Source organism: Macaca nemestrina, chromosome 10 (assembly GCF_043159975.1).
Source record: "Macaca nemestrina isolate mMacNem1 chromosome 10, mMacNem.hap1, whole genome shotgun sequence".
Taxonomy (NCBI): Eukaryota; Metazoa; Chordata; class Mammalia; order Primates; family Cercopithecidae; genus Macaca; species Macaca nemestrina.
Genome location: NC_092134.1, coordinates 9,344,129 through 9,367,328, shown reverse-complemented (window position 1 = coordinate 9,367,328; position 23,200 = coordinate 9,344,129). Strand labels below are relative to the sequence as shown.

The window sequence follows — 23,200 nt, the reverse complement described above, 5'->3', positions numbered from 1 at the left end:
AAGTTTATTAAGGAGCAAATTCCACCCTTTTTATTTAGAAGCCAGTGTCTATAGGCTCGCTCTTGGGTTGGATTAATTCCAGGGTAGAGGAAAACTCCAGTTTTTGAGCTGGAAACGCACCCCTGCTTTTCAGGACTTTTTAATTTTGATTTTTTCAATTTTTATTTTAGGCCCAGGGGTCCATGTACAGGTTGCTATATAGGTAAATTGCGTGTCACGGGGGTTGGGTGCACAGATTGTTCCGTCACCCAGGTACTAAGTGGAGCACCGGATGGTAGTTTTTCCGCCCTCACTTTCCCCACGAGTCAAGCAGCAAAAATGCGAGGCCTTGTGGGCGGGGCCGGGGTGCCCGCTCTTGCCACTGGTCCAATCACAGCACGGCGCTCCGCCTGGCCGGTCACCGATTGGTGGTTGCCATAGCTCCGGGCGTTCGCTTGACAAGATGGCGGCGGTGGGGCGGTGTTTTCGTGTCTGAGTCCTTCTCGGGTTCTAAGGCGGGCGCGGTTCTGCTGGGCCCGGCCCGCGAGGTCTAAGGCATGGGCTTCCAGTCTCCGGCCGCTCTTCTTTTGAGGCTTCTCCTTCTGCAGGGCGTCCTGAGGCTGGTGTGGGGGGACCTGGGTGTGTACGGCGCGGCAGGGACCTTGGTGGGCCGGGGCTAAGGGGACTGGGCGTTAAAAGGGCCAACCTGGACTCTCCCGGGAGTTTCGGGAGTCGAGACCGCCAAAGGAAGCCGCCACACACACCTTAGGCGGTGACTCTTCCACTGCTAATCCCTCCTTATCCCCTTTCCTTCCCGCCTAGCTTTCATCCCTCCTTTTATCCGAATGTCCGGCCCTGCGGTCAGCGCATCCCTGGTCGGAGACACCGAGGGCGTGACCGTGTCCCTGACCGTGCTGCAGGACGAGGCGGGTAAAGTCTGGCCCTTATTTTGGGAAGGGTGGGGGTTGGACTGGATCCAGACCTCCCAGGGAGCCTGGCGAGGTGGCATCCTTTGGGCCCCCTGCCTCTGTTCTCTGTAAAGTCGCATGGGGAGAAAAGGATCGGGGCGCTGCTGTAGGCCAGAGAGGACAGACGGACAGGTTCGAAGAAAGCTTGAAATAATAATGGCTAGCATTCATTGAACTAACATCGTGCATCATCCCATTTTCCTTGTAAGAGCAGTAATATCTTTTCATCCCCTTTGACCAGTGAAGAAACAAATTCAGAGAGGTTGTCACTGTCCCAGTATCAAGCAGCTTGTAAAGGGCCCAATCTTGGGCTGTAATGTGAGTCCATCCTAGGCAGTCTGACTCGAGCTGATGGGCCGTGCTGCCTTTGCGTGCTGGTCTTCTCTTCTTTAGGAATATTGCCAGTTCCGACGTGTGGAGTGCTGAGCAATGAGACGGAAGACTGGAGTGTGACTGTGACCCCTGGCGCGGTAAGGCAGAAGTAAACCTTCTCTGTAGCCTGTGAAGAGGCCCCCAGCTAGGGTTTCTGCACTGCTCTCTTTATTTGACAAGGCATAGCTTTCTCCATGCTCTGAACAATCATGAAATTGTGGGCTGTTGGATCTGGTAGACACTTAGCCAGCCCACGGTTCCTTACCCTGGGGTTAGGAGTCCTTGGATGCATTTTAGGGGGTCTGTGAACTCTGTGAAATTGTGTGTAAAGTTCTGTTTGTATGTGTATTTTTCTGATGAGAGGGTCATCAGTTTCCTTCAGATCATCAAATGGGTCAATGATTCAAAAAAGCTTTATGCCAGGCATTGTGGCTCAAGCCTGTACTCGTAGCACTTTGGGAGGTTGATGCGGGAGGATTGCTTGAGCCCAGGAGTTCCAGACCAGCCTGTAACATAGCGAGACCCTGTCTCTACAAAACAATTTTTTAAAAATTAGGTGGGTGTGATGGCGGATACCTATAGTCCCAGGTACTTGGAGTGGGGTGGGGGAGCTGAGGCAGGAGGATTATTTGAGCCCAGGAGTTCAGGACTGCAGAGAGCTATGATCATACCACTGCACTTCATCCAGCCTGGGCAACAGAGCAAGACCCTGTCTCTTAAAAAAAATAAAAAAATAAAAAAAAGCTGGCCAGGCACGGTGGCCCATGCCTGTAATCCTAGCACTTTGGGAGGCCGAGGAGGGCGAATCATCTGAGGTCAGGAGTTCAAGGCCAGTCTGGCCAACATGGTGAAACCGATCTCTACTAAAAATACAAAAATTAGCTGGGCGTGATGGCGGCTGCCTGTCATCCCAGCTACTTTGGAGGCTGAGGCAGGAGAATCACTTGAACCTGGGAAGCAGAGGTTGCAGTGAACTGAGATCACACCACTGCACTCCAACCTGGGTGACAATCAAGACTCCGTCTCAAAAAAAAAAAAAGCTTCATAACCACTGATCTTGCCCAACTCTAGGCTTGTGTATAAGGATACTCAAACCTGGAGAGATTAAGCATCTTCTGTTTAGTAAGTGTTTATTGGGTACCTAGTATATGCAACATTAATTCTGGAGATAAAAGAATGACAAAGACAAACTCTGTTTGTACCCCGGGAATGAACATGTACATGTCTAAAGTCATTCTGGGATAAACTGAGGATTGTTTTCATTGACTTTTGTGTATTTACTCTTCCACTGATAGGATGATAAAGAAGCTAAAAAGGTACACAGTAAACTGAGTTTATTTATCAGATTTGTGTTTAGCTTTTTCTAAGTATCCCAAAGTTGTTTGCTTTTATGTTAAGGAGTAGGAATCAGGGCTTGCATGTTACCATAGGTTTATGGGGTGGAACTGAAGATAACTGTGTCATCTTTGTATACATTTCCCTTTTATAAAATGAACAGAGGCCGATGTGTGCTTTTATTGTGTTTTCCATTATGTATTCTTATAGACCCTGTTTTGAGTCACTTAAAAAATACAGCAATCTTTTCCTTTCAGAAGGTGTTGGAAGTGACAGTAAGGTGGAAGAGAGGTCTGGACTGGTGTTCCTCCAATGAGACAGATTCCTTCGCAGAGTCCCCCTGTATCCTCCAAACCCTTCTGGTTTCAGCATCTCGTAATTCACCCTGTTTAGCACATCTACTCATTCAAGTGGAAATTTATGCCAACTCTTCTCTGACCCATAATGCCTCAGGCAAGTGAAGTCTTTGACTGTGAAAACTTTGCTGTTGGTCCCAACTACTTAGGAGGATGAGGTAGGAGGATGGCTTGAGCCTGGGAGGTTGATGCTACAGTAAGCTATGATCACGCCACTGCGTTCCAGCGAGGGCAACACAGCGAGACCCTGTCTCAAAAAAAAAAAAAAAGAAAAGAAAAGAAAAATTTGTGTCAAGCTTACCTGTTTGATTGTAAGTATATGCCATGCAATTTGTAAAGTATACTTCACTTGAGTCTGTCTTGCCTTCCTAAACTTATTTTTCTTTAGTTTTCTTTTAAAAATTTTCATTTTGTACTATTTTATGTAACATTTATTTGATCTTGCTCTACTGCTCTATTATTTGCTTCTTTGTAAGCCACCTTGAATCCTTTTTGGGAGAAGGTGAAATTTGTTTATGTACCTTGATTCTTTTTTGTTTGTTTGTTTGTTTTTTTTGGAGACGGAGTCTCACTCTGTCGCCAGGCTGGAGTGCAGTGTTGTGATCTCGGCTTACTGCAACCTCCACCTCCTGGGCTCAAGCGATTCTCCTGCCTCAGCCTCCCAAGTAGCTGGGACTACAGGTGTGCGCCACCACGCCCAGCTAATTTTTGTACTTTTAGTAGAGATGGGGTTTCAGAATGTTGGCTGGGATGGTCTCGATCTCCTGATCTTGTGATCTGCCCACCTTGGCCTCCCAAAGTGCTGGGATTACAGGCATGAGCCAACCGTGCTGGCGCATGCATTGATTCTCATGACTGCATCTTAAGAAGAAGAAAGGAAGGGTGGCCAGACACAGTGGCTCCCAGCCTGTTATCCCAGTGCTTTGGGAGGCCAAGGCGGGGGAATTTCTTGAGCCCAGGAGTTCAAGACCAACCTGGGCAACATAGCAGATACTGTCTCTATAAAAAAATTTAAAAAGTTAGCTGGGTATGGTGGTGCCCGCCTGTAGTCCTAGCTACTAGGGAGGCTGAGGTGGGAGGATTGCTTGAGCATAGGAGTTTGAGGTTGATGAAGTTTACATCATTTCCAGCTTTTTTTTTTTTTTTTTTTTTTTGAGACGGAGTCTTGCTCTGTCACCCAGGCTGGAGTGCAGTGGCCGGATCTCAGCTCACTGCAAGCTCCGCCTCCCGTGTTTACGCCATTCTCCTGCCTCAGCCTCCCGAGTAGCTGGGACTACAGGCGCCCGCCACCTCGCCCGGCTATTTTTTTGTATTTTTTAGTAGAGACGGGGTTTCACCGTGTTAGCCGGGATCGTCTCTCGATCTCCTGACCTCGTGATCCGCCCGTCTTGGCCTCCCAAAGTGCTGGGATTACAGGCTTGAGCCACCGCGCCCGGCCAGCTTTTTTTTTTTTAAGTTTTTTTTTTATTTTCATTTCTTTTAGAGACAGGGTCTCACTCTGTCACCCAGACTGGAGCTAGAGTGCAAGGGCATGATCCTGGCTCACTGCAGCCTCAACCTTACTGGTTCAGGTGATCCTCCTGCCACAGCCTCTATAGTAGCTGGGGCTACCGGCGTGCACTACCACACCTGGCTAGTTTTTACATTTTTTGTAGAGACAGGGTCTCACTATGTTAGCCAGGCTGGTTTTGAACTCCTGGGCCCAGGCAATCGTCCCGCCACGGCCTCCTGAAGTGCTGGGATTACAGGCAGGAGCCACCGCACCTGGCCTGTTCCCAGCTTTTGATGCTACAGCAAAGATCATTATGCCCATGTACATGAATCTTTGGACGTGAGAAAATGGTTTTGTGTTAATCTCCATCTCACATGATGTTAGTGTTCTTAAACCAAAAGAACCTTCAACTAGATGTGCCCAGAGGGCTCTGCTGTCATGAGTGCTACCACCATGTCCCCTGTCCCCTGTGGCAAACTCTGACATCTCTTGCCTTTATGGCCACGTGGCATGGAGGGAGAAGCACTCCAGACTTGAGTAGCAAAAGTCTGTTCACTGGAGACTCCTTTACTGCCACTTCTCTTATTACATCCCTAACTGTGGTCCTCCTTGTGCTTCCGGAAGTTTAGGATGATAAGACGAGTTTTGACAGCTCCCTTCAGCAGACTACTGTGCCCTCAGTGTACTTGCATGGAAAGGCCTCCAAGATGAATGAAGTGAAAAAAGCAACTGCAGATGGCTGCCTGCAGCGTGCTATCTTTTGCATAAAGGAGGCAGAAATGAAAACATTTGCATAAAGAAATTCTGGAAGGATGTTGGAGAAGCTAATCATGTTCTACCAAGTTGGAGGGTGATGTGGGAACGGGAAAGGGCTGACAGTGAGGACTTTTTAAATATGCTTTTGATTTTTTGGAACCTTGCAAATGTGTTACCTACTTAAAAGTTTTAAATTTTTCTATGGCTTAAAATTAAAAACAAGCCAAAAAGAAGTATTCAATGACAAAAAAACAAAAAACAAAAAACAAGCCCCAAAACAACAGGAGGGGTTCATGATAGCTGCACTGTTCAAAGCACTGACTTTTTTCCTTTGAGAAATATGCTTGAGGCTGGGTGGTAGCTCATGCCTGTAATCCCAACACTTTTAGAGGCCAAGGTGTGCAGACCACTTGAGCCTAGGTGTTCAAGACCAGCCCGGGCAATGTGGCGAAACCCCGTCTCTACAAACAAATACGACAATTAGCTGTGTGTGGCAGTGGGTGCCTGTAGCCCTAGCTACGAGGGAGGTTGAGGTCGGGGGATTGCTTGAGCCCAGGAGGTGGAGGTTGCAGTGAGCCAAGATTGCTCCATGTACTCCAGCCTGGTTGACAGAGCAAGACCCTGTCTCAAAAAAAAAAAAAAAAAAAAAAAAGGAAAATATATTTAGGTAATATTTTAGAATACCAAACCTAGAAAATTGAACATCTTTGTATATGAGTGATTGAATTGTCTCCTCTGACCCCATGAACGCATGAAAAATTTTTTTTTTTTTTTTTTTTTTTTGAGACGGAGTCTCGCTCTGTCGCCCGGGCTGGAGTGCAGTGGCCGGATCTCAGCTCACTGCAAGCTCCGCCTCCCAGGTTTACGCCATTCTCCTGCCTCAGCCTCCCGAGTAGCTGGGACTACAGGCGCCTGCCACCTCGCCCGGCTAGTTTTTTGTATTATTTTTTTAGTAGAGACGGGGTTTCACGGTGTTAGCCAGGATGGTCTCGATCTCCTGACCTCGTGATCCGCCCGTCTTGGCCTCCCAAAGTGCTGGGATTACAGGCTTGAGCCACCGCGCCTGGCCAAAAAATTTTTTACCCAGCCAGCCAGCGATTAAAACTAGAAAAAGAATGGAAGCACAGACAGGAGGCATGTGTCATATCAAATAACAACGAAGCCAGTGAACAATGTAGAAAACATAAATCAACACACAAACATCTATTTGTGTAACACATAGTAAAACCCTATTCTAAAGTGCCTCGTGGCTGGGGGTGGTGGCTCATGCACTATTCCTGTAATTCCAGCACTTTGGGAAGCCAAGGTGGGAGGATCACTCAAGCCCAGGAGTTTGAGACCAGCATGGACAGCATAATGTTAGCTGAGCATGATGGTGCACATCTGTGGTCCCACATACTTGGGAGGCTGAGGTGGGAGGATCACTTGAGCGCTGGGAGGTTGAGGCTGCAGTGAGCTGATTGTACCACTGCACACTTCAGCCTGGGCAACAGAGTGAGACCCTGTCTCAAAAAAAAAATCAATTAATAGAGTGCCTTGCTTGTGTCACATGGGTTTGATAACACTGAGGGTCAGACCCTTACCGCTGTAACGTGGTCTGCGATGTGGACCTTCTTGTTCTGGATACCATTGATGTATCATTGACCTTCTGATATGTTACAGCATGGAACAGATGGTTAGCTGTTCTTCAGATACTTCACCCATTGTGTCGTTAAAGTTAACTGTTATGTGGGGTTTAAACAAATAGTTGCTGCATGGTTTTCTAACGTGTAAAAGTAAAATTCAGCAGAATGAAACTTTTATCTGATAAATGATCCATGAGAAACCCAAAGCATTACTGCCACTGAATTCTGAGTTAGGAGGCTGAAGTGTCGTGTAACATTTCTTCTTCAAAGAGGAAAATAAGTACGGAAACCTGTAATATAGTGAAGAGTTATAAACAATAGGCCCTGCTGATGTTTACTTCTTTAGCATTTCTTATGTGTTTTCCCTTGTCTCCAGGTATATTATCCCCAAGTGCATCACCCCTCTCTTGAATTCCCGCGTCCTTTCCTGAGCTGCTTTCTCTGGCCTTGTCCCATTCACACCTGCCACCTTCTTCCTTGCACCACAGTGTTCCCCTATTCATCCGCCCCCTCTGTCTTCCACCTACAGTTCTCCAGTAGCCCCTCTTACCTGTACAAGCTCTTTTTTTTTTCTTTTAGTAGAGACGGGGTTTCTCCATGTTGGTCAGGCTGGTCTAAAACTCCTGACCTCAGGTGATCCACCCGCCTCGGCCTCCTGAAGTGCTGGGATTACAGGCATGAGCCACTGGGCCCGGCTGCCTGTACAAACTCTTATGTGTGTTTCAGGCTCAGCGCATTCTCTCTGCAAGTCTTCCTGACACCCAGCCTAAGCCACCTGCCCTCCCTGGGTTCCCATGACAGAGCTATTTCGGTGTTTACCCCTTTATGGTCACATGATCTCTTTATCTGTCTCCTCCCTCTGAGAATGCGAGTCCCTCAGGGAAGCTACTGTGTCTCACTGTATCATCCCTGCATAACCCAGCCCTCCATACTCTCCTGGTCAGACCACATTAGTCCCACCTGCACTATTGGGTACCACAGCCACGAGCCACGTCTGGACACTGGACAGTTGAAAGGGGATGGGTCTTAATTGAGATGTGCTGTAACTGTTAAATAGCCACCAGTTTTTGAGGACTTACTGTGAAACAAAGAATGTGGAATAGCTCATTCATAATTTTTATACTGATTGCCTGTTGCAATGATATTATGTTGGATGTGTTGGGTTCAGTGAAATATATTATTAAGTTAATTTTATCTGTTTCTTTTTTGTAGTCTGGGCTACTTTTTGTATTTTTATTAGAGACAGGGTTTCACTATGTTGGCCAGGCTGGTCTTGAACTCCTGACCTCAGGTGATCTGTCCACCTTGGCCTCCCAAAGTCCTGGGTTTACAGGTGTGAGCCACCCTGCCCAGCCTAAAATCAGTACATTATGTATATACTAACTTGTGACTCTTAGTCAATTGATTATCTTCCAGATCAACTATGACTTCTTTGGTTCATTGTAACTGGCGTGTTTTCTTATATTTGGGTTTTTGTTGGAGTGGTAGATGTAGGCGTCATATATTTCATGGATTCCTTAATGTCGAATATTTGGTAATGATGATTTACAAAACAAGATAATTCAGCTTTCTTTTGAATGTTAAAAATGTGACCATGCTTTGTTGGAATGTTTCTTAGCTGAATTTTTCTGTTGTGTTTACTTTTCAGAGAATGTGACTGTCATTCCTAACCAGGTGTATCAGCCCCTTGGCCCTTGTCCTTGTAATTTAACAGCTGGGGCCTGTGATGTTCGCTGCTGCTGTGACCAGGTACGTTCTTTGGTTATTGGGCATAAAGGTTATGCTTCCTGTGAGAACACCAGCAGTTCCACCAACAGCTCTTTTTATTTTTTATTTTTCAAGATAGGATCTTGCTCTGTTGCCCAGGCTGGAGTATGGTAGTGCAATTATGGCTCACTGCAGCCTCGACCTCCTGGGCTCAAGTGATTTTCTTACCTCAGCCTCCTGAGTAGCTGGGACCACAGGCATTCACCATCACACCTAGCTAATTGTTTTGTATCTTTTGTAGAGGTGGGATTTTGCCATGTTGCTCAGGCTGGTCTCAAATTCCTGGGATCAAATAGTCCTCCTACCTTGGCCTCCCAAAACCAAAACTGAGTTTATGTTTTCTATTGCAAATTGTTTTCAAATTGAGTATTTTTTTAAATTTCAAAGTTTTGGCAGGCGCAGTGGCTCATGCCTGTAATCCTAGCACTTTGGGAGGCCGAGGTAGGCGGATAACCTGAGGTTGGGAGTTTGGGACCAGCCTGACTAACATGGAGAAACCCCATCTCTACTAAAAATACAAAATTAGCCAGGCGTAGTGGCATGCGCCTGTAATCCCAGCTACTTAGGAGGTTGAGGCAGGAGATTGCTTGAACCAGGGAGGCGGAGGTTGCAGTGAGCCGAGATTGTGCCATTGCACTCCAGCCTGGGCAACAAGAGTGAAACCCCATTTCAAAAAAAAAAATCACACAACTTTTGAGTAAAAATTTTTTTTTTTTTTGAGATGGCCTCCCAAAGTGCTGCAATTGTCGGCATGAGCCACCGCGCCCGGCTTTATTTTTTTTCTTTTAGCTTTAGAGTGGGTACAACATATAAACTGAGTATTTTGGGTTTTTTCTTTCTTTTTTTTTTGAGACAGAGTCTTGCTCTGTTGCCCACACTGGAGTGCAGTGACATGATCTCAGGTCACTGCAACCTCCACCTCCTGGATTCAAGTGATTCTTGTGCCTCAGCCTCCCGATTAGCTGGAACTACAGGTGTGCGCCACCACACCTGGCTAATTTTTATATTTTTAGCAGAGACAGGGTTTCCACTGTCTCTACTAAATGTTGGCCAGGCAGGTCTTGAACTCCTGACCTCAGGTGATCTGCCCGCCTTGGCCTCCCAAAGTGCTGGGATTACAGGAGTGAGCCACTGCACCAGGCCTAAATTGAGTATTTTCTTATCTGGCATTGTCAGTCTAGTTTTTGGAAGAAGAAAAGAGTATCTCTTTGGATAAAATCATGATTATGAAGATCATACTGAGGGGATGGTTTTAATATTATTTATTTAGAAGCCTTTAAGAAAATATAAAAACAGAAAGAACAGGCCTGGTGAAGTGGCTCATGCCTGTAATCCCAGCACTTTGGGAGGCCGACGTGGGTGGATCGCTTGAGTTCGGGAGTTGGATACCAGCCTGGGCAACATGGCAAAACCCCATCTCTACAAAAATTAGCTGGGCATGGTAGTGCAGGCCTGTAGTGCCAGCTCGGGAGGCTGAGCTGAGAGGATTGCTTGAGCCCAGGAGGTCAAGGCTGGAATGAGCTGTGATCACACCACTGCATTTCAGCCTAGACGACAGAGCAAGACTCTGTCTCAAAAAAAAAAAAAAAAAAAAAAGGAAAAGAAAAAAGAACATGGTTTTTCAGTGATTTTTAGTAAATTTACACAGTTGTACAACCATCACCACAATCTAACTTGAGAACATTTCTACCACCCCAGAAAGAAATCGTGTGTCCCTGTAGCCGTTCCTATCTCCATCCTTCATCCAGGCCACTGTGAATCTGCCTCTGTCTCCATGAATTTGTCCATTTTGGACATTGCACATATATGGAATCATGCAATATGTGGTCTTCAGTGACTTTCTTCTTGCACTTAGCATGATGCTTTTAAGGTTCTTTTGCCTTATAGCAGCTGTCACCACTTCATTCATTTTTGGTGGTTGAATCCTATTCCGTTGTATGGATATATCACGTATTTCTTATCTATTTATTGGCTAATGGACATTTGGGTTGTTTCTGTTTTTTGGCCTTTATGAATAGTGCTGCTATGAACATTTGTGGACAGGTTTTTGTGTGAACATGTTTCCATTTCTCTTGGGGATCTATATAGTAGAGTTGCTGGGTTGCATTGTTATTGTATGTTTAACCTTTTGAGGAACTAGTTTCTGAAGCAGTTGCACCATTTTAAATTCTCATCAGCAATGTATGTGGGTTACAGTTTCTCTATATCCTCATCAACACTTGTTATTATTTGTCTTTTTGGTTATAGCCATGCAAGTAAGTGTGAACTGATATTTCTTCATGATTTTCTTTTTTTTTTTTATTTTTTTTTTAGACAGGGGCTTGCCCTGTCGCCCAGGATAGAATGCAGTGGTGCAATCACAGCTTACTGCAGCCTCAACCTCGCAGGCTCAAGTGATTCTCTTACCTCGGCTTCCCAGGTAGCTGGAACTACAGGTGCACACCACCACACTTAGCTAATTTGTGTGTTTTTTTTTGTGAAGGTGGGGTCTTGCTGTGTTGCCTAGGCTGGTCTAGAATTCCTGGGCTCAAGCAATCCTCTGACCTCAACCTCCCAAAATGCTGGGATTACAGGCATGAGCCACCATGCCCCGCCCTCATTGTGATTTTGATTTGTATTTCTCTAGTGGCAAATGATGTAGAAGATCTTTTCATGTGCTTATGGGATATTTGTATATTTTCTTTGGAGAAATGTCTGTTTATACCCTTCACCCATGTTTTAAATTGGGCTGTCTTTTTGTTGAATTGTAAGAGGGTTCACTATATATTCTGGATCCTAGTTTGCCGAGACCAGCTCGGTCAGGGAGACCCTAACCCAGTGGCGCTAGAGGAATTAAAGACACACAGGAATAGCAGAGGTGTGAAGTGGGAAATCAGAGATCTCACAGTCTTCAGAGCTGAGAGCCTTGAACAGAGTTTTACCCACCTATTTATTAATGGCAAGCCAGTCATTGGCATTGTTTCTATAGATATTAAACTAACTAAAAGTATCCTTTATGGGAAACGAAGGGATGGGCCGAATTAAAAGAATATGTTGGGCTAGTTAACTGCAGCAGGAGCATGTCCTTAAGGCACAGATCACTCATGCTATTGTTTGTGGCTTAAGAATGCTTTTAAGCGGTTTTCCGCCCTGGGCGGGCCAGGTGTTCCTTGCCCTTATTCCAGTAAACCCACAGCCTTCCAGCGTGGGTATTATGGCCATCATGAACGTGTCACAGTGCTGCAGAGATTTTGTTTATGGTCAGTTTGGGGTTCCGGTTTATGGCCAGATTTTGGGGGGCTTGTTCCCAACATGTTCCCCTTCTTTGATTTGCAAAGTGATCAAAGCAAAGGCAGCTTTGTCGCGGTGAGCTACTTCTTGGAGGAGTCAGGATCCACATCTGCAGACTCTACAAAGACAAACAACACAGATTAAAAGCACAATCATCATTGAAATTACAGAGCTTCCAAGTGTTTTTATCCATTTTAATGGGTTGCTAGCTGCTAATCTGTCTGCAGCTCCTTTAAGCACTCCAGTTCTTGGCATTAAGGTCAGGTGTGCCTGGGATGCTTCAAATATTTGTTCTTTTAATTTTGCTATATCCAAAAACAAGTTTGTAGAGTGTCCTTCTAGATGCTTTTTTATTCTTTCCCAAATTTTGATCTTATTAAGAGCTATTAATAGTTTCCACAGATCCTTAATGTTTAGTTCCTACAGTGGACCATATCATTTGAGGTTGAGGTGCCACTATACTGCCATGGTTTCAGATAATAGGAGCTCTCACCGTACTTATTATTATATCTACCATCTGACTGTTTCGTTCAGATCAGCTGAACATAGTGTGGCCATGGCATGCAGACCGAGAGGTGTAATTTAAGCTAAACATCTCCTTAGGGGATCATTAATAATGACTCCATAGGAATCGTGCAGCACCTCTGCCTGTTCTGCAATGCAATCTTCCTAAACAAGTACGTTCATTATTTCTGGCCAGGTTCAATTTTGTATACAAATGGGTTTTTGAGGGCGGTATGCCTCAATTATAGGAGCAGATTTATTATGGTAAATACTGAGACCAGAAAGCATGTGTAACTGTGTCATAGAGTGATTACATCCAAGCATTACTGCCAGCTAAGATTGATAAATATGCCCAATAAGTATAATTGTTCTCTGTGGCAGCGCTTGTTGAAGGAATCCTCACAGCAGTGGTGATCGTCGCTGTCATAGCTACCATTAAATGACTCATTGTGACTGGCTGTCCCGCTTTCCTCAGGTTTTCTTCCACCATCTGGGACAGCTTCTGGTTCTGTCCCCAGATGGGTGGCTGTGTTTGACGGGTGTTGCTTGTGACAGTTGGGGTCCTCCTCAGCGTCAGTCTCCACATGGCTGCAACTGAGGGGTCCTTGGGATCTTCCCGGAATCTGACTTATGATAAGATTTCAGGTGTCTTGATGGTATCCAAATTGGCTGTTGATTTTGGCCTGGAGAAACACAAGCATAACTTCTACCCCAAGTTATTATTTTACCTATTTCCCAACTTTTTGTTATCGGATCTCTCCACCAAATCAGTTGTTCTGCTTCTGTCTTTGCAGCTGGTTTGTGCAGATGCTGTTCAGCTGCTGATAACATCTGACATTTGGGCAGGCTCAAAAAATTTAAAGTTAATAATGATAGATTCAGTTGCATCAATGGGGTTCCATATTCTCTATTTACACCTTTCTGCTTTTGCAACTGCTTTTTAGGGAAAGATTCATTCGTTCCACTATGGCTTGTCCTTGAGAATTGTATGGGATACCAGCAATGTGTTTAATATTCCACATAGAGAAAAATGTAGCTGGAGCTTCTTGGCTAGTATAGCCTGGGGCATTATCTGTTTCAATAGAAGCTGGAATGCCCATCACTGCAAAACACTGCAAAAGGTGACATTTAACACAGGCAGAAGACTCTCCTGATTGGCATGTGGCCCAGACAAAGTGAGAAAAGGTGTCCACACATACATGTACGTAAGCTAGTCTCCCAGACGAGGGAACATGGGTGACATCTATTTGCCAAAGAGAGTTAGGTTCCAATCCTCGAGGATTAACACCTGTAAAAGATGAGGAATGTACCATTTGGCAAGTTGGGCATCACTGGATAATAGCTTTAGCTTCTTTCCAGGTAATGCTGTATCTGCGTTTGAGACCAGAGGCGTTAACATGGGTTAAATTGTGAAAGTGTCTAGCATTAGATATTGCATTAGCAACTAGGCGATCAGCCATTTGATTCCCTTCAGTCAAAGGTCCTGGAAGAGGTGTATGAGCCCTAATGTGAGTGATACAAAAAGGGTACATTCTACTTGTAACTGCTGTTTGCATTGGGTAAATAAAGTCATCAGTTGTTCATCTGTATGAAATCGTAACTGAGCATTTTCAATTAACTGTGTGGAATGAACCACGTATGAAGAATCAGAAATCACATTAATAGGCATATCAAAAGCAGTCAATACCTCAATTACAGCTAGAAGCTCTGCTTTTTGAGCTGAAGTATAGGGTGTCTGGAAAACCTTACCTTTTGATCCAGAATAAGAAGCTTTACCATTACTAGACCCATCTGTAAAACAATGAAAATGCTTAGCAGGCTGCAGGTTGTTTACTGCAGGAACTGTAAATGTAAACCGTTTAGAGTCCTGCTCAGCTAAAGGGATAGTAAAGAAGCAGTCTTTTAAATCTATGACTATTAAAGGCCAATTTTTTGGAGTTATAGCAGGAGAAGGCAATTCTGGCTGTAATGCCCCCATAGGTTGTATAACTGAATTGATGGGTCTTAAAACATTCTCCATTTACCTGATTTTTTTCTTTCTTTCTTTTTTTTTTTTTTTGAGACGGAGTCTCGCACTGTCACCCAGGCTGGAGTGCAGTGGTGGGATCTCGGCTCACTGCAAGCTCTACTTCCGGGTTCACGCCATTCTCCCGCCTCAGCCTCCCGAGTAGCTGGGACTACAGGCACCTGCCACCATGCATTGCTAATTTTTTTATTTTTAGTTCCCTAGTAGCTGGGACTACAGGCGCCTGCCACAACGCCCGGCTAATTTTTTTATTTTTAGTACAGATGGGCTTTCACCATGGTGGTCAGGCTGGTTTTGAACTCCTGACCTCAGGTGATCCACCTGCCTCAGCCTCCCAAAATGCTGGGATTACAGGTGTGAGCCACTGCACCCGGTGTTTTTTTTTTTTTTTTTTTTTTTTAAGGGACAGGGTCTTGTTCTGTTGTCCAGGCTGGACTTCAGTGGCCCAGTCATGGCTCACTGCAGCCTCAGCCTCCTGGACTCACGCAGTCCTTTCCTCAGCCTCCTGAGCAGCTGGGATCACAGGTGTGCACCACCATGCCCGGCTAATTTTTTTTTTTTTTTTAATTTTGTTGGGGCTGAGTCTCTCTATGTTGCCTAGGCTGGTCTTGAACTTCTGGGCTCATTCATTCCACCTCAACCTCCCACAATGTTAGGATTTCAGGCGTGACACACTGCATGCAGTCCAAGTAATTTCCTCCTTTCTTTCTTTCTTTGTTTTGAGACAGAATCTCACTGTGTTTCCCAGGATGGAGTGCAGTGTATGATCTCGCCTCACTGCAACTTCCACCTCCCGGGTTCAAGTGATTCTCCTGCCTCAGCCTCCCCAGTAGCTGGAATTATAGGCGCCTGCCACCATGCCCAGCTAATTTTTATATTTTTAGTAGAGACGGGGCTTCACCATGTTGGCCAGGCTGGTCTCAAACTCCTGACCTCAAGTGATCCACCTGCCTTGGCTTCCCAAAGTGTTGGGATTACAGGCGTGAGCCACTGCACTCAGCCCCAAGTAATTTCTTGATGACATGAATTGGGTCATGTTATAATCTAGTGAGGGCCTGGAGGATCCTTGTGGAATATGGAACGTTTCCCCTCACTGTAAATATCCGGAGACTTTTCTGGGCTAAGGGTTTGAATGGTGATGACAGTTAAGAAAGGAGGTTTACTATGTCTTTGTCTTCATTTGGGATCTATTCTGTACTATCTTTTCTTCTTTTTCTTTACTGGGAATATCTCATGTCCTAGTAAAACTGTGGTTCCCTTGAATGCTTGAAGTTTCTGACTTGGAGGCTTATTTGGGGAATTGACAAAAGAAATTCTAGAACTATTTTACTTTTTGTGGGCACAAGGCACTTATTGATGAGACAGAGATTATAGATGTTCTCGCTTACTCGGTAGCGTCCTGCTGGCCTTAAATAAGAGGTAGCATTCGTCACACTTGCCAGGAGATTCTCGCTGCGGTCATAGCCCCTGCTTTTATGTTTGTCTTCCAGGAATGCTCATCAAATTTAACAGAGCTGTTCAGACTGTCCTGCTTCACTGGCGTGTTTGGAGGAGACGTCAGTCCTCCTTTTGATCAACTCTGCTCTGCTGGGACAACGACACACAGTGTCCCCGACTGGTTTCCCTTTCTGTGTGTGCAGTCGCCCCTTGCCAACACGCCCTTCCTTGGTTATTTCTACCATGGTGCCGTGTAAGTGTCTGAGCAGCCGCCTGGGATGGGGCATTGTTCTCCTGTCCTGGTGGGGCCATACTCTAGTAGGCCCTATAATGCGGTCACGTTTTTCCCAGTCCCTCTCCAGAGATCCCGTGCCTAAAGGGTTCAATTATAAATTTCAGTTAGCTAATTTATTTTGCATTATTTGACAGAATTGGGCCTCATTGAAAAGAAATTGATTGACATTGAAAACAGCTCATGGTGCTTTTCTAGGGGAGGCGAAGGAGTGGTGGCTCATGGGGGATTTTAATGTTCTGTATTTTACAGTTTTAGATTGTTAAAAATTTACATCTCTGATTTTTGTAATTAAAAAAGTAGGTGGGGCGTGGTGGCTCACACCTGTAATCCTAGCACTTTGGGAGGCCAAGGCAGGCAGATCATGAGGTCAGGAGATCAATACCATCCTGGCTAACATGGCGAAACCCCGTCTCTACTAAAAATACAAAAAATTAGCCAGGCGTGGTGGCAGGCACCTGTAGTCCCAGCTACTAGGGAGGCTGAGGCAGGAGGATGGTGTGAAACCGGGAGGCGGAGCTTGCAGTGAGTCGAGATCGCGCCATTGCACTCCAACTTGGGCGACAGAGTGAGACTGTCTCAAAACAAAATAAAACAAAAGTAAAGAGGCTGGGTGCAGTGGGTCACGTCTGTAATCCCAGTACTTTGGGAGGCTGAGGCAGGCAGATCACCTGAGGTTGGGAGTTCAAGACGAGCCTGGGTACATCGTGAAACCCCATCTCTACTAAAAATACAAAAAATTAGCCGGGTGTGGTGGTGGGCACCTGTAATCCCAGCCTACTTGGGAGACTGAGGTATGAGAATTACTTGAACCTGGGAGGCGGAGGTAGCAGTGAACAAAGATCGCGCCACTGCATTCCAGTGTGGGTGACAGAGTGAGATCCATCTCAGAAAACAAGAGTAAAGAACAACATTAAGGAAGAATTGTGTTTTTGCAGATAACTGAAACTATTCAGCCTTTCTTATTGATTTTCAGTTCCCCCAAACAGGAATCTTCCTTTGAAGTATATGTGGATACTGACGCAAAAGACTTTGCAGACTTTGGTTACAAACAAGGAGATCCCATTATGACTGTAAAGAAGGCATATTTTACTATTCCGCAGGTAATCATTGCAATATGAGTACGCTAGACCCTTCTCTTTTTTTTTTTTTTTTTGAGACAGAGTCTCGCTTTTATCGCCCAGGCTAAAGTGCAGTGCTGGATCTCAGCTCACTGCAACCTCCGCCTCCCGGGTTCAAGTGATTGTCCTGCTTCAGCCTCCCAAGTAGCTGGGACTGCAGGCATGTGCTACCATACCCAGCCGATTTTTTTGTATTTTTACTAGAGATGGAGTTTCACCATGTTAGCCCGGATGATCTCAATCTCTTAACCCTGTGACCCGAGCGCCTCGGTCTCCCAAAGTGTTGGGATTACAGGCGTGAGCCACTGCGCCTGGCTGCTAGACTCTTTATTTTTCCTTTCCTATTGTTAATTTAAGTCATATTTCTCTTTAAAATCTCTTTTTAAGTTACTTATTTCCCTCCTTTGTACCTTTCAGCGACTTAACTGTTTATGTTCTCCAGATTAATAAAATATATAGTCATTCTTAAATTAATCACAGTCTTTCTTAAAACTCAGAGTGAACTTACAAAATAAAACCAAAAGATTTTCTATACGTTTCTATGGAAGTAGCTATCATTCTGGTTTTTTTTTTTTGAGAAAGAGTTTCGCTCTTTTTGCCCAGGCTGGAGTGCAGTGGCACAATCTCAGCTCACCACAACCTCCGCCTCCCGGGTTCAAGCAATTCTCCTGCCTCAGCCTCCCAAGTAGCTGGGATTACAGGCATGCACCACCACACCTGGCTAATTTTGTATTTTTAGTAGAGACGGAGTTTCTCCATGTTGGTCAGGCTGGTCTTGAACTCCCGACCTCAGGTGATCCGCCTGCCTCGGCCTCCCAAAGTGCTGGGATTGCAGGTGTGAGTCTTTTTTTTTTTTTTTTTTTTAATTAAAAAAATTTGTTTTGGTTTGAGACAGTCTTGCTCTATCACCTGGGGTGGAGTGTGCTGATGTGATCTCGACTCCCTGCAGCCCTGACCTCCCACATTCAAGTGATCCTACCTCAGCCTCCCAAGTAGCTGAGACTACAGGCACGCACCACCATTCCTGGCCAATTTTTTGTAGAGATGGGGTTTTGCCATGTTGCCCAGACTGGTCTCTTTAACTCTGGGGCTGAAGTGATCTGCCCACTTTGGTCTCCCACCATGCTGGGATTACAGACTTGAGCCACCGCACCCAGCCAAAAATTTGTAGAGATGGGGGTTTCATTATGTTGCCCAGGCTGGTCTTAAACTCCTGGCCTTGAAATTCTTCTGCCTTGGCCAAAGTGTTGGGATTACAGTGTGAGCCTCCGTGCCTGGCTAGAAGTAACTATCATTCTTTACTACTTTTTCTTTTTAAACTTTTATTTTCGGTTCAGGTCTACATGTGCAGGTTGTTTATATAGGTAAACTTATATCATAGGGTTTTGTTGTACAGATTATTTGTCACCCAGGTACTAAGCCAAGTACCCAATAGTTTTTTTCTGATCCTCTCCCTCCTGCCCCTCACTACCCTCAAGTAGGGTCCAGTATAGAAAACAATGGTTAGATAAATACATCATTTTATTTACCATTCTAGAATTTTGAAAAATATTTTAAGGTTTTATATGGAATCATTTATATATGTATGTATGAATGCATGAGTGAATGAATGACAGGGTCTTGCTTTGTCGCCCAGGCTAGAGTACAGTGGTGTAGTCACAGCTCACTGCAGCCTCCACCTCCTGGGCTCAAGCAATCCTCCCACCTTAGCCTCCCAAGTAGCTGGGACTATAGGCGCATGCCACTATGCCCAGTTAATTTTTTACTTTTTGTAGAGACAGGGTCTTGCTATGTTGCCCAGGTTGGTCTTGAACCCCTGAGCTCAAATGATTCTCCCACTACAGCCTTCCAAAGTGCTGGCATTACAGGTGTGAGCCACTGCTCCCAACCTGAAATCTTTTTTTACGTTCAACGTTATGAGGAGTGTTATTTGTGGGAAGAAAGCAGGGGAGGTAAAACAGTTTCTCTTTCTTATTCAGATGAATCCATTTTTATGGTATTAAACTCTGGTTGTGACGAGGGAGAGAACATGAAGTTAAATATAGTCATGTCTCTGCAAACTAAATAGAATAGGACAAGGGATTTTCTTTGTTTTTATTAGGTAATATTTACTGTGACTCCACAACCAGTGGCTTCCAGACCTTGATGGGCAAATCAGTTAGATGTTTTGCTAAAGCGGGTCAACTAGTCCGTGAACTTGCTGTTGGCTGAAACCAAGCCAGCAATGGGAGCAGGCTGCAGAAAGAACAGTTTTAAGGGATGCTGATCTATTTTGTATGATTAGGAGAGAGGCCATAAATCTGTTGGCTTTGCCCTTCACCCTCAGATGTCCCTGACTGGGCAGTGTATGCAGAACGCCCCCGTGGCATTTCTTCACAATTTTGATGTTAAATGCGTTACTGATTTGGAAGTATACCAAGAACGAGATGGTATTATCAATGCGAAGATAAAGAATGTTGCCTTAGGAGGTATGTGACATTTCTTTGAGAAAAGAACGCAGACCCAAACATGAAGATAAAGTGCGATCTCATGAGAGTATAAATCATTTCTACTGGTTCAACTTCAAATAATATTTTAACTGCCAATTATTTTCTTTGGACAAAGTTTAGTTCCATAAGACAGCATATTGCATATTAATTATTTTGAAATTGAAGTACAATTCAAATAACATAAAATTAACCTTTTTGTTTGTTTTGAAACGGAGTCTCGCTCCATTGCGCAGGTTGGAGTGCAGTGGCGCGATCTCAGCTCACTGCACCCTCTGCCTCCTAAGTTCAAGCGATTCTCCTGCCTCAGCTTCCCAAGTAGCAGGGTCTACAGGTGCACGCCACCACGCCCAGCTAATTTTTTTGTTTTTAGTAGAGATGGGGTTTCACCATGTTGGCTAGGCTGGCCTTGAACTCCTGACCTCAGGTGATCCGCCTGCCTCGGCCTCCCAAAGTGCTGAGATTACAGGTGTGAGCGTCTGCGTTCTGCCAAAATTAACCATTTTAAAGTGTACAATTCATTGACGTTAGTACCTTCTACACTGTTGTGCCACCATCACCTCTCTCTAGTTCCAGAACATTTCATCCCCTCAGAAGGGCATCTGTCCCCATTCGCAGTCACTCCCTACCCCTCTTCCCTCAGCCCCTGGCAGCCACCAGTCTGCTTCCTGTCTCCGTGGATTGCTTATTCTGGGTGTTCCCCAGAAACAGAAGCATACACTGTGTGGCCTTTTGTGTCTGGCCTCTTTCACTTAGCATGGTGTTCCATGGTTCATCTGTGTTGTAGCGCATGGCAGCGCTTCATTCCTCTATGGCTGAATCGTAGTCTGTCGCATGGACAGAGCACATTGTATTTGTCCATTGTCCATTCATCAGCTGATGGACATATGGGTTGTTTTCATCTCCTGACTGTTGTGAATAGCGCTGCCATGAACACTCGTGGCCAAGTTTTTGCGTAGATGTATCTTTTTATTTCTTTTGGGTAGACACCTAGGAGTGGAACTGACAGGTCATGCTAGTATGACTTCTTGAGGATCCACCAAATTGTGTTTTTTGTTTTTATTTTTGTTTTTTGAGACAGTGTCTCGCTCTGTCACCCAGGCTGGAGTGCAGTGGCATGATCTCGGCTCACTGCAACCTCTACCTCCCTGGTTCAAGCGATTCCCCTGCCTTAGCCTCCCAAGTAGCTGAGATTACAGGTGTGTGCCACCACACCTGGCTAATGTTTTTGTATTTTTAATAGTGACGAGGTTTCACCATGTTGGCCAGACTGGTCTCGAACTCCTGACCTCAGGCAATCTACCCGCCTCGGCCTCCCAAAGTGCTGGGATTACAGGCGTGAGCCACCGTACCCGGCCAATTGTTTTCTACAGTGTCTGCACCATTTTGTATTGCCACCAGCAGTGAACTGCATATTTGTTTTTATGTCAGTGACCCTGGTTTTTGTTTGTTTGTTTGTTTGTTGTGGATTTTCCTCCTCAGTTATAATTAGACACTAAGAGGACGGGGACTCCTATCTGATGGTTTTTGGGGAGTGGGGAGAGTTTTGTAGTCACCACTCTGGGCAGTTGTGGTCACCATATTTGCTTGATCAACTATACTTTGACTTAGTGTGATCATGATAGGCCATGTGTACGCCTGTGGAAGTTATTTTATGTTCTCTCTTTAGGCACAGTTACACCAAAAGTAATCTATGAGGAAGCAACTGACCTAGACAAATTCATCACCAATAGAGGTATTTAATGTTACACTTTGACGTCATTTCTTCAGAAATAGATATGTCATTTCTTACAAGTAACATATACCCCCAGAGTATGTATTTTTGTTAGTCATTTAAAAAGGTTCACAATCGTTAGAAAAATCTGCCAGGCGCATTTCATTTGTTCCTCGTTCTGTCTTGCTGGGCTTTAGAGTGCTCTCTGTGACGGTGAGCCTGCTCCTCCATGGTCCTGGATTCTCTGAGTTCCACCGTCCCTTCTAGTTCCAGCTTCCATGAAACTTTTCTTAAATGTTTGATAGTTAAAGAATTCTTTTTTTTTTTTTTTTTTTTTTGAGACGGAGTTTCGTTCTTTTCGCCCAGGCTGGAGTGCGATGGCGCGATCTTGGCTCACTGCAACCTCCACCTTCTGGGTTCAAGCAATTCTCCTGCCTTAGCCTCCCAAGTAGCTGGGATTACAGGTGCCCGCCACCATATGCCCGGCTAATTTTTGTATTTTAGTAGAGACGGGGTTTCACCATGTTGGCCAGGCTGGTTTCAAACTCCTGACCTCAAGTGATCCACCTGCCTTGGTCTCCCAAAGTGCAGGGATTACAGGCGTGAGCCACCGTGCCTGGCCCAGTTTGGCTAATTTTACCAGAACTTTAATTTTTAATGAAGGATACTATTTCTTTCTTTCTTTTCTTTTTTTTTTTTAATTTGAGACAGAGTCTTGTTCTGTCGCCCAGTGTAGTAGGGTGATCTCAGCTCACTGTAACCTCTGCCTCCCGGGTTCAAGTGATTCTCATGCCTTAGCCTCCTGAGTAGCTGGGATTACAGGCACCTGCCACCACGCATGGCTAATTTTTTGTATTTTTAGTAGAGAGGAGGTTTCACTCTGTTGGCCAGGCTGGTCTTGAACTCCTGACCTCGTGATCTGCTTGCTTCGGCCTCCCAAAGTGCTGTGATTACAGGTGTGAGCCACCGTGCGTGGCCTAATTTTTGTATTTTTAGTAGAGATCGGGTTTCACCATGTTGGCCAGGCTGGTCTCAAACTCCTGACCTCAGGTGATCCACCCGCCTCGGCCTCCCCAAGTGCTGGGTGTCTCTTTCTGATGTGTTGTACTTCTCAAATTTATTCATTAGCTCATCAAATGTTAGTGGAGTTCCTACGCTGTAATAGAGAACTAGACAGCGGGCCCCTGCCCTGGCGGAACTGACCCTCTGGTCTTTCATCTCACAAACATTTTACCAAGTGTGTGCTCCATGGCAAGCTATGAGCCAGGTGCTGGGGATATAGAAATGAAAGGAACAGATCTCATTCTGGGTACCATGACGGCATAGGGGAGGCAGCTAATGGTGACTTGATGGGACCAGGGCAGGCTTCCTCAAGGAAGCAGTGACCGTGCCATGTTAGGGAGCTGGAGATAGGAAGGGCAGGGGCAGGGCATTCGGGAAAGGCCACGCAAGCAGAGAGAACGTCCCAGTAATAGAGTCAGGCTCAAAGACAGTCTTTAATTTATGAACATATTCTTGTATTTGCAGAAACTCCTTTAAATAACAGATCAGCCCCCAGAATCGTGAATGTGGAAGAACATTATATTTTCAAATGGAATAATAATACCATCAGTGATATCAATGTCAGAATTATTAGGGCAGAGATTAATGCCCACCAGAAAGGTAACTTTAATGAGGGTAGCAAACATGCTTTCACTGAA

General features: G+C 45.1%; 1 protein-coding gene across 3 annotated transcripts in view; it reads left to right on the top strand.

The window, feature by feature from the left end:
* Window positions 1–413: 413 nt before the first annotated feature.
* Window positions 414–23,200, top strand: part of LOC105493893 (tectonic family member 2) — a 37,408-nt gene continuing 14,621 nt past the window's right edge. The window contains exons 1-10 of one of the 3 annotated variants that reach the window (XM_011761856.2): window positions 414–618; window positions 802–909; window positions 1,341–1,417; window positions 2,915–3,107; window positions 8,532–8,632; window positions 15,941–16,140; window positions 17,156–17,282; window positions 19,627–19,768; window positions 21,456–21,521; window positions 23,028–23,162. In XM_011761856.2, coding sequence (XP_011760158.2) covers window positions 537–618; window positions 802–909; window positions 1,341–1,417; window positions 2,915–3,107; window positions 8,532–8,632; window positions 15,941–16,140; window positions 17,156–17,282; window positions 19,627–19,768; window positions 21,456–21,521; window positions 23,028–23,162 — 1,231 coding nt within the window. In that variant the 5' untranslated portion in view covers window positions 414–536. Of the gene's footprint in view, window positions 619–801; window positions 910–1,340; window positions 1,418–2,911; window positions 3,108–8,531; window positions 8,633–15,940; window positions 16,141–17,155; window positions 17,283–19,626; window positions 19,769–21,455; window positions 21,522–23,027; window positions 23,163–23,200 lie in introns of all 3 variants that reach the window. The other 2 variants (XM_011761866.3, XM_011761850.2) reach the window with 2 other exon arrangements.